At 45.1% G+C, this 17,795-nt stretch overlaps 1 protein-coding gene across 1 annotated transcript in view; it reads left to right on the forward strand.

Moving 5' to 3' along the window:
- Nucleotides 1-17,795, forward strand: part of MRPL39 (mitochondrial ribosomal protein L39) — a 130,397-nt gene that overhangs the window by 67,513 nt on the left and 45,089 nt on the right. The window contains exons 6-7 of the mRNA XM_069204091.1: nucleotides 9,448-9,560; nucleotides 10,360-10,425. Of these exons, the coding sequence (XP_069060192.1) occupies nucleotides 9,448-9,560; nucleotides 10,360-10,425 (179 nt within the window). The remainder of the gene's footprint in view (nucleotides 1-9,447; nucleotides 9,561-10,359; nucleotides 10,426-17,795) is intronic.

A 17,795-nucleotide genomic window follows, 5' to 3' on the forward strand; every position in this document is an offset into this window, starting at 1 on the left:
TGGCCTACCCTCTGTTTTCAGAAAGAGGCTGCTAACTGAGCAGGATTTGTACCTTATGCTCATCTCATCAATGAATACGTTTACAGATAACGCCTTTGCTCCCCAGATTCAACATATGTATATGGATTAGTATGAGACCACCAGCACCAACAATAAGATAACTTCAGACTATCCGTTATCAAATTGGGTTATCTTCCTATCTCTATCCATGTTTAATTCTGTCATCTCTCTTAGCCACACAAGCAGCTCTCCCCTTTACAACATCCGCTGCCTCGTCCCTTTTACCATTGTCAACCTTCAATATCATTTCTTAGTGGGTCAGGTATAATTGTTTGAGATACCTATTTCATAGGGTGTACAAGATATTGTTTAATTATAATCAAGTTGTTAATTCGTGAACCTCTAAACTCTGCAGCATTAGGGTTCTAGTTAATTATAATGCACTTAAATGTTTATTACACATTGTAATTCGTACCAATATATTCTTTTAATGTACAAAGATAATTTTATTCCATGACATGCACTATAGAAGTGAAGTTAGTCTGATTAGTGGACTTCTGATTAACAGTTGGATGCCAATGAGTGGCACGGCCCCCATATTATCTTAAACATTAGGATAGACCGATAATACAGAGGAATGTCTGCTGCCATAATATAGGGGGTCATTCTGACCTTGGCGGTAAATGACCGCCATGGCGGAGTGCGGCGGAATCACCGCCAACAGGCTGGCGGTGCTCCCATTGGCATTCTGACCGCCACGGTCAGAATGACCGCCATAGTCTAACATATCTAATGCAATAAAACTCAACATTGAATAAAATAGCGTTTGATATCAAAATGTGTTATGGAAATAATGTAAAAATTATTTATTATAAAGTTAAAACAAAATAGTTAACAGGGAAAATTGCTGAGTTCAAAATAACTACTATACGTTACTGCTCAAGATTTTAACAGCTATACAGATTTATGTCCATTCCAACTTAAAAGCCAATAAATTAAAATGATAGCAAAGTTGAATAATGTTGATAGGTTTCTTTTTTTACCCTTTGTAGCATCTCTAGTTTCATGACATTTCAACATTTGTTGCCGGTATTTGAGTACGTTACAATATACTTTCAATATGCATCTAAATGTATGTAAATACAAATATGGTTGATAGAAACACAAGTATGTGGTTGTAAGTATTGTTTGCTTGGCCTTTGTTTAATTGCATCTGAGTCTTTAAGAGAAAACATACTTCAAAAGGCTTAGTGAGGTTCCAATCTCTAGCTTTGCTCTTCAGACGTCTGCAGCAACCAATGTTTTATTGCCCATGGTAATTGCCCTGGTAAGGACAGCTAAACATTAATGATCTAAAAATCTTAAAATACTACCAAGGGGAGTTTGGTGCCTAAATCTATATTGATAGTGGTCAAATATGTAACCCAAGGTTTTGACTGTTGGGGGTGTCTTAACTGCTTCATCTAAGTCTCAATGCTTATAGGGAAGGTTTGGCCATTGGTTACATGGAAAATGTAACATGCGGTCATTAAACGTTCTTAATGTGCTGTTTTACTTCATTAAGTCTCCCTCTGAATTGGACCAAACCCTGCTCTTTCCCACCCATAAACAGATCTGTGGCATATAATCACAGATCCGTTCCAGATGACTGACTTCCTAAAACAAAACCCCATTTCTGAGAGCCTGGTACTACAGGTTTCCGTAAGCAGGGTTAGCATCAATTCTATTTTTCCTGTAGACAAGAGTCGAAAAGAATTGACACATTTGGGAAGAATAATTTGTCTTCCTCTATTCTCGTTCTGGATACAACTCACTACTTAGCAAGAACGTTTGAAACTGGGGAGTAGTGCTCTGGTGCTACCCGTGGATGAGGTCCATAGGCGTTCAAATGTCATTCATGCTTTTGATGTCTCTTCCCCTCTTTCGCAAGCAGGCCTACTTCATCTTCGAGTGCTTTAAAAAGAGTAGAGCTACTGTACGTTCCGCCGGTCTTTCCACACCTGCAGTTCTTTCAGGGTCTGACAGGGGATCTAGCAGACAGTGTCCAGACCTGCAGGGACAGCAAGCCTTCCAGTCCTAAGCCTTCTGGTAGCAGTCTCCAAGCCACTTTATTTTGCCGTGAGCGGCACACAAGCACCCATGGGTGGTAAGAGCAGTCATTTTCTCCATGGGTGGCAAGCCTATGCAAATAGTCCAGCAAGAAAATTCCCTGCCATTCCTTTCTCTCCTGCCTCATCTTCCACCCTCATCACAGCAGCTTTTGGAGGACAACGTATCCACTTAGCTGATAAAGTAGCCTCTTTTGGACAGTGGAGTCACAGAGAGTGCACTCAGAGATCAGAACTGGGTGCGGTTATGGGACCAGTAGCCCTTGTTCAAATCACCATCTGTGATGTGTTTCCTCAAAGGTTTAGTCCAACATGTTTCCCCTGAAGCCTTTCATGATGCCGCAGGGCTTTCCCCTGTATCTCCTTACCCTGAAGACCGTTTTCTCAGTGCTGTCACCTCAGTTCGTTGCATGGGTGAGCTTCAAGCTCTTTCATACAGAGCCCTACATCACCACTTTTCTGGACAAATTGGTGCTATGGACTAAATAGTTTTTTCTACCAAAGGCCTGCTCCCTTTCATGTCATTTTGCCTAACACTATCCCAGCATCCTTTGCCCCACTTCACCCCCCGAAAGAGGAGTAGACTCCATTGTTTGGACCCCAGTAGAGCGTAGAGCGTTTACATCAATCACACTATAGCCCATCAGGTGGACAGTCAACTCCTTTTTTTTTTTTTTTTTCTCTGGGACTCCGAAAGGGAAGGCAGTCCAGGAGAGGACATTATCCCGGGGGGATAGTCCTCTACATCAAGATCTACCACACACAGGCCAAGAAGCACCCCCATGAGATATTAAGGGCTCACTGCACCAGAACCAAGGCTGCGGCTACTGCACTGGCACGTGACATACCTGTCCTGGATATATGTCAAGCTGCTATGTGGGTATCAATCCGCACATTCACAAAGCACTACTGCATTGACAGCAAGGTGAGATGGAAATGGTATTTTGGTTGTTCGGTCTACCGTACTTTTTGGTCTGAGTCATTCCACTGACACTCGCTTAGGGAGGTACTGCTTTGTGTATATTCCAAAGGGGAGGCGTATGCATCAGAAGAACAACCAAGTTACTTTCGATAATGCTTTTTCTGGTGAACACTCTATCTTGCCACAGAATCCTCATCACTTCCCCTACCTCCCCATTCTTTGGAATGGACTCTTTTCCATTTGAAAAGGTCTCAAGCTAGAGATCTGCTCAATGACAAGAGGCACATTGGCACATTGTCTGAGGGCGCAACATTGTCTGAGGGCGCAGTGTCCAGAAAGAAGCTGATGTCAGTGCATCTGGGTGGCGCCTTTTGCCTTTCAGTCGTCACTTGCAGCACCGAGCACAGCTGAAACAGACACACAGCGTCACTTGTTGGCACTCAGGTACTATGATTACAAGTCTTATGTATCCAGTCTGGCTCCTGGGGATAAAGTAATCTGTGGTTAGATAGACTATCCACGAAAAAAGGTGTTACCAAAGGTAAGTAACTGTTTAATTTACTTATGGTAACTTTTCTTTGTTTCTCTGGATCTATAAGGAGAGTTATAAGAGTATTTTATACATTTGCATTTAAAGTTTGAAAGCCTCGAAAATCATAGATATACCTTGCAGCTAACAGTTCGAAATAAATAAAATAAAATCTGTAGAAATCGTGGGCATCTAAAACTGCTATCAAAAATAAAAATCACTGGGAGAACATCAAGGATGTAGGAAAAATATTATTGGGGATGTCAGGTGCACAGGTTGTGAGGGATGTTTTCCTTACCACTTCCTTAGGTGCAATGAACACACAGCTTCCTCTGTGATACATTATTATTTGTATGACTGGTATTATTCTGATTGGCACAAAATGAACCTGGCACAAAAATATTGTATTGCTAGATTCAGAGCCAGCAAAGCGGCACCACTCCTCACTTCAGGGGGAAGCTGAGAAGAATGAGGATTAGTGCCAGGGAGAGTGCTGATTTCAATTCAAAAGTTACACGCTCTCTCACACCACCCTGCCATCTTGCTTCACACCATCAATTCCACTGCGTAAAGTAAATGGTGCTGCAGGGAGATGTAGCCCCCTCAATCTGCCTGACGTCCTAATTTATGATGAGAGAAGGCTTCAGTAAGAGCTCGCTCCGGCACCATGTATTTTGGGAAAGTAATGTAGGATGATGTGCCAATGACGGGTTGGGGGAGGGAAGGTGGAGGTACCGGCTGCCACCACAGGAGATAGGATGCTGTTGAGTGGTGCATGAAAACTAATGTGACAGGGAGAGGTAAATTGGAAAACGGAGATGGGGTGGGACAGTCTTCACTAGGGCAGAGGAAGAACTGCTTTCACAGGGGAAGCAGGCAAGATAAAGAGTGTCCTTGGGTATGGAAGTATAAAAACCATGAATGAAGAGCACATTGATACAGTACGTATAATTACAAGACAAGCAAACTATTAAAATAGAAACAAAAAAAACAGATAAATCATCCATAAATGTGATGTAAAAATCTTACTTTTCTTTTAGGGGCAATGCTTCAATAAAATAGTATGACCTTAAAGATTAGCCATTAGGTAGAGTGTATGTGTCTCTAGACCATTCAGTGTGAAATGCCTATTCTTGAAACAAGGAACCCAGTCTGAAATTAAACCTATTTTTGATTAATGTCTAGATATCACATATGTTACTGATAGTTCTTCCAATAAAAAAACAGTCACTAAATGGCAAGGCTGTTGAAACAGGGACCTTCTTCCTGTTTTCAACCAACAGTTTGGTGGCCAAATTTATAAATTTGACTAGAGCACAGAACGTTTCCACATTTTCCCAGTTTAAGGTGTACTCCCCCCCCCCCCCCCCCCCCCCCAACTCACATTACAGCAGCCACCTTTTAAAAAGGCTGGGTAAGCCCTTTAATTCTTTCCCTTAATAATAGAGGTCAATAAGCATACAGTGTGTGCTAAAGTTAGGAGAACAGGTTCTAGGGGGGTGAAGAAAATGGGTGCAACAGGGACAAGGGAGGTCCTGGAGCAGTAAGGACCATAGGACGATAGTAAAGAAAAGACGAATGCCTGCCAAATGAGGCTGGGACTTTATGTATCATCTGCAGTTTTTTGTTTTTGACTTTGCTGGAGACATGAGCTTCCTGGAGTTGGACTTTATCTCCAGAGGATGCTCATAGTGGCATCATAGGTCACACAGCTGTAGAGGGAGGAAGAAAACATCTATCTCCTGTCCACCCTGCTCTTATTGGCATCCTGGCAGCGCAGAGTTGAAGAAAGTTAATTTTTATTTAGATTTTGTGAGTTTTTGTAAAAATCACAGAATTTTTAAAGTAATCTCGATTTTGCAATTGTAGGAAGTTGGCTCTGTATGCACTATTTCAAAGTAAGGAATAGTATGCACAGAGTCCAAGGGTTCCCCTTAGAGGTAAGATAGTGGCAAAAAGAGACAATACTAATGATCTATTTTGTGGTAGTGTGGTCGAGCAGTAGGCTTATCAAAGGAGTAGTATTAAGCATTTGTTGTACATACACACAGGCAATAAATGAGGAACACACACTCAGAGACAAATCCAGCCAATAGGTTTTGTTATAGAAAAATATATTTTCTTAGTTTATTTTAAGAACCACAGGTTCAGATTCTACATGTAATATCTCATTTGAAAGGTATTGCAGGTAAGTACTTTAGGAACTTTGAATAATTACAGTAGCATATATACTTTTCACATAAAACACAAATAGCTGTTTTAAAAGTGGACACTTAGTGCAATTTTCACAGTTCCTGGGGGAGGTAAAGTATTGTTAGTTTTTGCAGGTAAGTAACCCACCTACAGGGTTCAGTTTTGGGTCCAAGGTAGCCCACCGTTGGGGGTTCAGAGCAACCCCAAAGTTACCACACCAGCAGCTCAGGGCCGGTCAGGTGCAGAGGTCAAAGAGGTGCCCAAAACACATAGGCTTCAATGGAGAGAAGGGGGGGCCCGGTTCCGGTCTGCCAGCAGGTAAGTACCCGCGTCTTCGGAGGGCAGACCAGGGGGGTTGTGTAGGGCACCGGGGGGGAACACAAGTCAGCACAAAAAGTACACCCTCAGCAGCACGGGGGCGGCCGGGTGCAGTGTGCAAACACGTGTCGGGTTTTCAATGGTTTTCAATGAGAGACCAAGGGGTCTCTTCAGTGGTGCAGGCAGGCAAGGGGGGGGGCTCCTCGGGGTAGCCACCACCTGGGCAAGGGAGAGGGCCTCCTGGGGGTCACTCCTGCACTGGAGTTCCGATCCTTCAGGTGCTGGGGGTTGCGGGTGCAGGGTCTTTTCCAGCCGCTGGGATTTTAGAGTCAGGCAGTCGCGGTCAGGGGGAGCCTGGGGATTCCCTCTGCAGGCGTCGCTGTGGGGGCTCAGGGGGGACAACTTTGGTTACTCACAGTCTCGGAGTCGCCGGAGGGTCCTCCCTGAGGTGTTGGTTCTCCACCAGTCGAGTCGGGGTCGCCGGGTGCAGTGTTGCAAGTCTCACGCTTCTTGCGGGGATTTGCAGGGTCTTTAAATCTGCTCCTCTGTAACAAAGTTGCAGTCTTTTTTGGAGCAGGGCCGCTGTCCTCAGGAGTTTCTGGTCTTTCTTGAAGCAGGGCAGTCCTCTGAGGATTCAGAGGTCGCTGGTCCTGGGGAAAGCGTCGCTAGAGCAGGTTTCTTTAGAAGGCAGGAGACAGGCCGGTAGGTCTGGGGCCAAAGCAGTTGGTGTCTTCTTTTCTTCTTCTGCAGGGGTCTTTCAGCTCAGCAGTCCTCTTCTTCTTGTAGTTTCAGGAATCTAAATTCTTAGGTTCAGGGAAGCCCTTAAATACTAAATTTAGGGGCGTGTTTAGGTCTGGGGGGTTAGTAGCCAATGGCTACTAGCCCTGAGGGTGGGTACATCCTCTGTGTGCCTCCTCCCAAGGGGAGGGGGGTCACATTCCTATCCCTATTGGGGGAATCCTCCATCTGCAAGATGGAGGATTTCTAAAAGTCAGAGTCACCTCAGCTCAGGACACCTTAGGGGCTGTCCTGACTGGCCAGTGTCTCCTCCTTGTTTTTCTCATTATCTCTCCTGGACTTGCCGCCAAAAGTGGGGGCTGTGTCCAGGGGGCGGGCATCTCCACTAGCTGGAGTGCCCTGGGGCATTGTAACACGAAGCTTGAGCCTTTGAAGCTCCCTGCTAGGTGTTACAGTTCCTGCAGGGGGGAGGTGTGAAGCACCTCCACCCAGAGCAGGCTTTGTTTCTGTCCTCAGAGAGCACAAAGGCTCTCACCGCATGGGGTCCGAAACTCGTCTCTCAGCAGCAGGCTGGCAGAGACCAGTCAGTCCTGCACTGAACAATTGGGTAAAATACAGGGGACATCTCTAAGATGCCCTCTGTGTGCATTTTTTAATAAATCCAACACTGGCATTTGTGTGGGTTTATTATTCTGAGAAGTTTGGTACCAAACTTCCCAGTATTCAGTGTAGCCATTATGGAGCTGTGGAGTTCGTTTTTGACAGACTCCCAGACCATATTCTCTTATGGCTACCCTGCACTTACAATATCTAAGGTTTTGCTTAGACACTGTAGGGGCATAGTGCTCATGCACATATGCCCTCACCTGTGGTACAGTGCACCCTGCCTTAGGGCTGTAAGGCCTGCTAGAGGGGTGACTTACCTATGCCACAAGCAGTGTGAGGTTGGCATGGCACCCTCAGGGGAGTGCCATGTCGACTTAGTCATTTTCTCCCCACCAGCACACACAAGCTGGCAAGCAGTGTGTCTGTGCTGAGTGAGGGGTCCCTAGGGTGGCATAAGACATGCTGCAGCCCTTAGAGACCTTCCCTGGCATCAGGGCCCTTGGTACCAGGGGTACCAGTTACAAGGGACTTACCTGGGTGCCAGGGTTGTGCCAATTGTGGAGACAATGGTACATTTTAGGTGAAAGAACACTGGTGCTGGGGCCTGGTTAGCAGGGTCCCAGCACACTTCTCAGTCAAGTCAGCATCAGTATCAGGCAAAAAGTGGGGGGTAACTGCAACAGGGAGCCATTTCTTTACACTTCTTTTTATTTATTTTTCCTATCTCACAATCCTGTAGAGTTTCTCTGATTTTGTCATTGGTAGCTAAATTAATCTACACTATTTATCGTTGTGTAGTCCACATGTGTTCACTTACCAAAAGTGTGGTTTTGATGCCTGGGTGGTGGCGTAGCATTCCGGGTGATCCATTGTGATTGTGTTAACAATTACTACTTCAGCACTCACACTGTTGAAAAAAATGAGTATCTGGTTTGCGATGTGTGCTTTTTAATCATAGATCAAAAGCAGCACCACATTTGCAAACTGCAAATGTCATTTAAGGATATGGCATTGGTTTACTCTTTTGTAAAAGTTTGTATTTTCTCGGGTTCAAAAATACGGAGTAGAAAATTGCTTCCTGGCCCTAAAGTTGCTCATTGAAATCCAATAAAATAGGGATTTTGCACATTAAGCCTGCATTTCCACATATTTGTGCATGATTGTCTAATTTCTCTTTAATTTACAAGCAGAGATGGTTGGTAATTTCTCCTTGAAATCGTTTTCCCGTAGTTACCTTGTCATTTCCAATCTGCATCTAAACTTTGAAAATGTAGCAGATGCTGACACTGAGATCATGTGAGCCATGTTGCTGTATACCAATAGGGAGAGAGGTGCAGCCTGCAGTTAATGAGAGTTGTGAGGTCAATGCGACTCCTACATGTCTTCCCTAGTTTAGGCACAACTGGTGCAGTTTATTGTGTGTTGTAGTATAACTTCAGAGTAGATTTTGAGCTGTAATTATACGTCTGGGAGTAACAGTGACAATTGTTAGAGAAGATCTGAGCTACACCCTTTTGAGAAATGTTTTTGACAACCCAACCTACAAGTAAGTAAGCAGTGTATTGAATTTCCTTGCCCCTTGAATGTGTAACTGTAGCTTGTCTGTTCAAGGTGATTAATATGAATGGGTCAAAGTATTCTATATATATTACATAACAGTCAAGCATGTGACCAGCACCCTGGTCAGTGCTTCTTCAAGAGCACCTACAGGTGGCAGACCGCCATTGCTGTGTGGGCATAATGTTTCAAAAATATATTAATACTTGAAATGCTAACTTTCATTAGTTTTAGAAATTAATCAAATGCCCTGTTCAAACGTACCACTGGTATTACCTGCCCTGCTGCCCTGGAGGTTTTTAAGTTCACAATTTGTAATTTAAATACACAGTAGTCTTGATAGTTGCTGACTGATATTTTCTGTGCACTATTTTGTGTCACTATGGGCAATGCATGTGAGGTACTACATCATGTCATGTCTACTTCTTTCTTTGACAGATCGACTGCTTTACCCATAGTTTGCTTTTTGATTTCAGGGAAACCTTCACTCATTTACAAAAGATGTTCTGAAGCTAATTCATAAAGATCACCCCTTTGAGCCATTGGAAGTGGATGCCAAAGTGGCACTTGAAATGTTCCAGCACAATAAGTAAGTACTACAGCCTGCACAAATTGCTCACCTAAAATGCTTTTGTAGCTGCTTTAAGGACTCCTGCGAGAAGAGGGTGATGGCATGGTCTGAGGTGTCTATCTGTGGAGGTACTGTACTGCATTGGTAAAGAAAAAGACTGTTCTGTATACGGCAGCCAACACCAGAAATGCAGATGTTTGCAGAGGATCGCTTCCAATATTGCTTGGTTTTACAGCTCCACGTGCAGGGTTGAGTTATTAGGGTGATAGTATAGTAAATCTTTTTGTAGTGTTAATTTGTGTGACACCTTTAACCGAACTCAACACTGTTGCTGGGAAATGACACCAGCTACCATTATCTTGGGTTTTGCATGTTTGGAGTATTCAATTTTAATTCTGATAAATCAAATAATTATGCATGGCCTACTGCTAACCATAACCATTAATTAATGGTAAATCCTTTTTGATTACATAATGATTTTGAATATAATGTTATCCTTGACACTTAGTAATTTTAAATATTTTAAACTGTTAAAAAGTATTCTTAATCCAACTAAAACACTAACCCGTAATTAAATTATATTAGTAAGCCTTACCCTCTACTTTTAATACATTTTATACTAACTCTTCACTTAATTAAATTACTCTAAATTTAATTTTATTATGCATTTCTAAATTGATGTAGTTATAATTTCTGTTCTGTTGATATAGTTACTCATTGATGCAATGCCAGAGAATAGTAAGGGACCTTTAGAAATTATGAATTGTGGGGATACTATAAAATAGTTCAGTTTAACGTTTGAAACATCTTAACCTAGGTATAAATCTAACTTGGTGGAGGAGAAGGCATCACAGAACCCAAAAGGGACCGTCAAAGTATACAGGTACGCATGCACTTATTTCCTTAAAAATGCTTTAGACCCATTTTAGTTTAAACTGTTTTAGGGTGTCAGAGTAAGCATCAACTATTCAAAATGCTGCCAATATAAAAATAGTACACATGCTGTAGGTTTTGTCTGTGTGCATCTGCTGTCACATTATATGGTACTGGGGAATAATTTATTAGTTGAAGACATTTGATTTCCTTAATCAATCAATCAATCAATCAATTTGTAAAGCGCACTACATACCCGTGAGGGTTTCAAGGCGCTGGGGGGGGGGGGTCTCTTAGGTGGGGGGTGATGTGGCAGTGGCGAGGGATGTTGAGGATGAGTCGGGCGGTGGTGTTTTGGATGCGTTGGAGGTGTTGTAGGAGTTTGGATGGGATACCGGTGTAGAGGGCGTTGCCGTAGTCGAGTCTGCTGCTGACGAGGGCCTGGGTTACTGTTTTTCTTGTTTCTGTTGGGATCCATTTGTAAACTCTGCAGAGCATGCAGAGGGTGTTGTAGCAGGAGGAGGAGATGGCGCTGACCTGCTTTGACATGGAGAGTGAGGAGTCGAGGGTGAAGCCGAGGTTTCGTGCACTGTCTGTGGGTGTCGGTGGGGGACCCAGTGTGGTCGGCCACCATGAGTTGTCCCAGGCGGAGGGAGTGAGTCCAAGGATGAGGACCTCTGTTTTGTCCGAGTTCAGTTTTAGCCGGCTGTCTCTCATCCAGTCGGCTATGGCTTTTAGTCCCTCGTGGAGGATGGTTTTGGCGGTGTGCGGGTCCTCGGTGAGGGAGAGGATGAGTTGGGTGTTGTCGGCATAGGAGATGATGTTGAGGTTGTGCTGACGGGCCACTTGTGCGAGGGGGGCCATGTAGATGTTGAACAGCGTCAGGCTGAGGGATGAGCCCTGGGGTACGCCGCAGATGATGTTGAAGGCTTTGGATTGGTACAGGGAGGCGGACTCTTTGGGTTCTGCCGGCGAGGAAGGATGCGGTCCATTCGAGGGCCTGGTCCTGGATTCCTGCTGCGTGGAGGTGGGATTTAAGGGTGTGGTGACAGACGGTGTCAAAGGCAGCTGATAGGTCTAGGAGGATGAGGGCTGATGTTTCTCCATTGTTGAGGTGGCTTCTGATGTCGTCTGTGGTGGCGAAGAGGGCGGTTTCGGTGCTGTGGTTGCATCTGAAGCCGGACTGGGAGGGGTCGAGGATGTTGTTGTCTTCGAGGTACCGAGTGAGCTGAGTGTTGACGATTTTCTCGATGACCTTTGCCGGGAAAGGGAGCAGAGAGATGGGCTGGAAGTTTTTCAGGTCCTTGGGGTCCGCCTTTGGTTTCTTGAGAAGGGCGTTGATTTCGGCGTGTTTCCAGCTTTCCGGGAATCTTGCAGTTTCGAAGGAGACGTTGATGGCTTTCCGTAGGTGTGGTGCGCTGGCTGTGTCTGCTTTGTTAAAGATGTGGTGTGGGCAGGGGTCTGATGGTGATCCGGAGTGGATGGAGTTCATGGTCTTGCGGGTTTCGTCGTCGCTGATGCTGGTCCAGGAGGTCAGTCGGCTGGAGCGGGTGGAGTTCGTGGTGGGTGGGGTAGGAGCGTCCAGAGTGTGAGGGGAGTTGAAGCTGTCGTGGATGTCCGTGATTTTTCGATGGAAGGCGGTTGTTAGGGCGTCGCATAGTTCTTGGGAGGGGGTGATGTCGTTGACTGTGGCGTTTGGGTTGGAGAGTTCTTTTACGATGCTGAAAAGTTCTTTGCAGTCGTGGGCGTTGTTTTCTAGGCGGGTTTTGAAGGAGGATCTTTTTGCTAGCCTGATGAGTTGGTGGTGTTTGCGTGTGGCATCCTTGAGTGGTTGTCTGGAGTGCGTTCGAGTAGCCATATTTGCTTGAGTTTTCAGCAGTGGCGTTTGGAGGCTTGGAGGTCGTCGGTGAACCAGGTGGCTTTTTTGTTGATGTGGTTGTTGGAGGGTTTTCTGAGTGGAGCAAGGCGGTCGGCGCAGTCGTTGAGCCATAGCTTGAGGTTGTGTGCGCCGATGTCAGGGTCGGTGGGGTTGACGGGCGGTTTCTGGGCTAGGGCGTTGGTTAGTTGAAGTTCAGTGACTTTGCCCCATCGTCGGGGGGGGGTGGTTGTTCGGTGAGGTGGGGTTCTGTCTGCTTCTTGAAGGTGAAGTGGATGCGGGTGGTGGTCGGTCCAGTAGAGTTCGGTGGTATGGTTGAAGGTGACGTGGTTGCTTGTGGAGAAGATGGGGTCAAGGGTGTGACCGGCTGTGTGGGTGGGTGTGTTGACGAGCTGTGTGAAGCCGAGGTTGGCGAGGTTTTAGGTGAGGGTGGTGGAGTTGGTGTCATTGTTGTTTTTGAGGAGGAAGTTCAGGTCCCCGTGGAGTATGTAGTCCGTGGAGGCGAGTGCGTGGGTGCTGGCCAGGTCGGCGATGGTGTTGCTGAAAGGTGCCCTGGGGGTCTATAGATGAAGGTTCCTCTGAGCGTGGTGTTGGGGTCGGTGCGGACTTGGAAGTGAAGGAGTCGTCCAGGGTGGTTTTGACTTCGAGGGTGGCTTTGACTTTGAGGGTGGCTTTGTGGACGATGGCTAGGCCTCCTCCGGTTCTGTTGGTGCGGTCTCGGCGAGCGACATTGTATCCGTTTGGGATGGCTATGGTGGGTGCTGAGGAGTCATTCCACCAAGTTTCGGTTAGAAAGCCCACGTCCGGGGAGGTGGAGTCGAGCAGGTCCCAGACTTCGAATGGCGTGCTTGCGTGCTAAATGGGTGTTGAGGAGTATGCAACGGAGGTGGTTGGTCTTGATCTTGGGAGGTTCGTGGGCTCTGTTGCAGGTAAAGCAGCAGTTGTGGCAGGAGAAGGGTCCGTGTGTGCTCTTTGGAGAGGCCTGGAAGCAGGTGGTGTCTCGGCTGGTGTTGAGTGCACGGAGGATGTCTGCGTTATAGCGAATGCTGATGGGGTGGCTGTTGCCGGGTCCAGGGGTTCTGGCGCTGGGCGCGGTCCAGGTGCAGACGGGCGCAGACAGGCTTGCCTTTGGTGCGCCAGTGGCGCAGCCGTGCCGCGGCTGCCATAAGAGGAGGGGAGGGTGGGAGTGGCAGCTGGGAGGTAGGAGGGCCTGACGAATGAGAGGGCTGGGGGGTGGGGCCTCAAGGGACACAGTGGTGGGAAAAAGCAGGCAAAAGAAACAGTGAGAAGGAGGGGGAGGTAGGAGGGGCCGCAGGGGATGCAGCGGCGGGAAAAGGCAGGCAAAAGAAACAGTGAGAAGGAGGGGGGAGGGTCCGCAGGGGACGCAGCGGTGGGAAAAAGCAGGCAAAAGAAACGGTGAGAAGGTGGGGGGAGGTGGGAGGGGCCGCAGGGGACGCAGCGGCGGGGAAACAAGGAGGAAAACAAAATGCGGAGTGGAGGTGGTGCGGATGGCAGAGCGGGGAGCGACCTGCCTGCAGAAGCAGGGTCCTGCCTCCTCTAGATTCCTAGTATATGATGCTAGCAGCACGGTTCCCATCACCAAAACCAAAAATATTGCCTCAACTATGCAACTAAAACAACTCGAAATAAAACAAATCCAGTTACAAAGTAAAACACAACCTCAAAACCTCAGTAACTCTGGCTACAAAGCAACTCCAAATGAGTTCCAGTTGTACCAAATATACAGTTAAACTACTTCATCTCCATATTTTTATTTTCTGTGTATCCTTCTCACCCTTTCATTCTGTCTTTAAATTCGTATTACCTGTTGACCTCTGAGACACGACCTGACACACCCTGGATACTGGTTCACCTTAAAGAAAACTAACTTCAAAGAACCACACCTACACAACTCCAGATGCTCAACTGCAATACAGTTACATAACACAACCAGAATTCAAGCACAAATTTATGAATACTCCATTAAAATTGCAGAGAAGTCCTTACCCAATTTCAACTCCATCTCAACAACTCAAATGAAATTCTTATTCAGAAACGTCTTCAATATAACTACAGAGCTTTCATTTCAAAGCAGCTGCCGCTCTGTCACTCTAACTCAACCACTGGAACATTACTCGCATATAAACACCACAGTTTCCTTTTCACAAATGAATGCCAATCCATCCACAACCAAATACCAAAGCAGCTGCAGAAGCATATCAGCTCCTTGAAACCTACAGCACTGTTTCTAATTCAACTCTCACAAAAACAGGGCACCCTGTGTTCCCAAGAACAAGGGTTTTTAAGAATGTATGGGTGTTTTAGGAATCGATAAATACTTTTAAAACATGGATCAATCTAAACAAAAAATGAAAAGCAAACACCAACATAATGATGATAAGCAATTTATATTCAATCCAAAATAGTTAATCTAGTAGACTAATCATCCAACATAATCAGAAGTAGGTGGTCCAAGTGATGGTGCAGTGCAGGTGCAATACAGGGAGCCATATAACAAAACTAACATGAATTAAGTATTTACAGTATGTGCATTGGGTCCCCGTCCAGAGGACACATGACTACATCAATAACAAACTCATTGATATGGGCATTTTGGGTTTGAAAATCCAGCATCTAAAGTTATGGGTGGACCCACTGAAAGTCGTCATTTTGACCCCCCCGCCCTCCCTCACAATGAATCATACAGGGTAATCTTCAGGACAATGGACCGGTAGTGACCTACAAGGTAAATTACATTGATGGTCAGTCATACCCTGTTCCATAAACCATTTCTTTGCCAAGACTAAAGACATGAATAGTCTTACCTACCCAGACCAGTCTGGATCCCAACGGCAGTCTAAATGAAAAAAACCATTGTACTCAATATACAAGATGCTTTAAAATACTGGTAATGTAAAGCAAATAGCGAGGAGGTCCACCTAAAGTATAGATGCATGTGACAACAAATGGCATGCTGCAATGTGCAGAGAAGCAAGAACACCACAGGAGTCACCAGCGGTACAAAAGGCTACAACACACAGATGGTTATTACAACCACACTCCACATGTGAGTATAGTTTTAGAAACTGAGGCACATACATGCAATAATCAGTCGATACACTGGAAATTTATAAGCCCTGCAAACAAGGGTCTTAGTGTTGTCACGCACCTAAGTCAAACCATGCACTCTGTAGTGGAGATACCCAATAAAACAGTGTGTCATCACACACATGCTGGTAATCTAATCTAGGACAAAATCCATTGCACCACACTTGTTCTAGAATGTATTGCTGATACAAACCATGCCTCCACATGTGTACTTCAAAATGCCAGTAACTGAAGCGGTCTAAATATAATCTGCGTATAACTATGCCCAAAGATGACTTGTGTCGATGCAAAAAACAATCCATCCAGGCCAACCTGAGATCTGCATGAAGCGATGTATCCAAACTCTCTAATTTGAGAAAAGCAAAGCTAGTGTCGGAGAATCCATTATAACAACACACCTTTTCGCCTAAACTTGTAGAAGTAATCCCCAAATATATCTGGAATGTGTTGTTAACTATACCCGACTCCACGCGGCTCGACCAGTGCCTCGGACCCTGGCATGCCATAAAACGGACCAATTTGATGACATCATTGATCCAGAAAGCGACATACAACTAGAGTGGGCACCGCGGCCATGCAAGAATTGGCCATATGGCAGATTATCATGCAGACCCCTAGGGTGATGACTAGAGTACATCAAGAGGGTATTCCTTTCAGTGGATTTTCTGTATAGAGAAGTATACAAGATACTTGATGGTGTGGTCTAGGAATGTAATCCTGGTTTTGCTCTTCTCCATAGTGAATTGAATATCCGGTGTGCCGGTATTCACCCACTCTACAAAGTCCATGAGTTCAGTGATGTTCCCATCCCAAATACGAAAGACATCATCTATGTAGCAACACCAGAAGCCAATCTTGTGTCTGTAAGGATTGTGATTGCTAAAAAGATGTATCTTTTCATAATCATCCACACCTAGGCTCACTAGATCTGACCCAAAGCCTGCTCCCATGGCCACCTCCTTTCTCTGATAGTAGAAGGTATACAAGAATTAGAAAACGTTTCTGCTAAGCGCAAGCTCAGTAATTGGGTTATAAACCAAGTTGGGACCCAGTGCTTTATTTCCCTAGTGTTTAAGATGGTCGTAACAATCCTAAATGCTGTGGGATATTTGTTTAAAAGGATTGAATATCCATGGTCACCAGTAATTAATTGGTGTCATGAAACATCATGCCTTCAGTTTGTTGTATCCGATCAGATCCACACTGTCCCTAAAAAAAAAAAAAAAAGGACTGTGTGAGGGGTTCAAAAGGTTTGAGAAAAATGTCCTCAAATTGACACAGTGGTTCCAAAAGAGAACGAAACCCTGAAAAAATTGGGCGTCCATGAGGCCTAAAGAGATTTTTGTGGCTCTTGGTTAATGTGTACACCATGGGCCTTCTGGGATAGGAAATATTCAAAAACTGCTATTCTGGCCTGGAAAGAAATCCAGTGTTGAACCCTTTCTCCATGACCATCCTAATCAAAGATATAACTTTATCCGTGGGGTCATTTCTCAGCTTAGTACATAGTGTTCTTCCACAGATAACTGTTTCAACATCTCTGAGCAATAAGACTCCTTGTCCTGTATCACTATTCCACCCCCTTGTCGGCAGACTTGATCACAAATTCCTGATTCAGTGTGTGTCCTTTAAACCTGTCCGTCATACTCTGAGATACTGTGTCTAATATACCCTGTGTATTGTGAGTGTTTTCCACATATCTGCTAACTGCCTTCACCTATGTGACTATAACTAGTGGAATAGAATACAACAGGGGGTTGAATGTGGATTCACAGCGTAGTCCCGTGGTACTAAAACTTCCAGCATAACTGTTGGTCAGAAAAAAATCCTAAGTCTTACCTTCTGGAAAAATCTTTGTAATTCCAATTTGACCAAGAAAGCATCTGGTCTCTTAGTATGGAGAAAATCCAATCTTTTCTTGAACAGAGTGCTTTCACTGGTTGTTAAAGAATGTTTGGACAGATTAAACACTGGCCTTCATCTGGCCTGCTACTCAACAGTATTCTTTCTACCATTTGTATCTCTGTCTCCTGATTTCTCTCTTCCTGTGTATATTGTGTTGGCAGTTCCCCCATCCTTGGCCCCAGCACCGACCTCTACCTCTTTGTCCCTAATACCAGTGAATGGCAACTCTTCCCTGTGGCCATTGGTTCCTTGTATCTGATCCTAAAAAAGTCGGCTCTTCAGGATTGAAGGCCCTACTGTGTGGTGCAGTGCTGGTGCTTGGTTCAGAGTCTGAGTAATCTGCTGCTGAGGTATCTGAAAAAGTCACCAATTTTGGGGAATATTGTCGTCCCCAACTAAGGAACCTCCCCTTCAAATCCTGTTGAAACTAGCCCTCAGTTCGATAAAGGTAAGTGATGTTTTTATTATAATTCTTTATGTCTTTGGCCAAT

The sequence above is a fragment of the Pleurodeles waltl genome, chromosome 8 (genome assembly GCF_031143425.1).
Source record: "Pleurodeles waltl isolate 20211129_DDA chromosome 8, aPleWal1.hap1.20221129, whole genome shotgun sequence".
Classification (NCBI taxonomy): Eukaryota; Metazoa; Chordata; class Amphibia; order Caudata; family Salamandridae; genus Pleurodeles; species Pleurodeles waltl.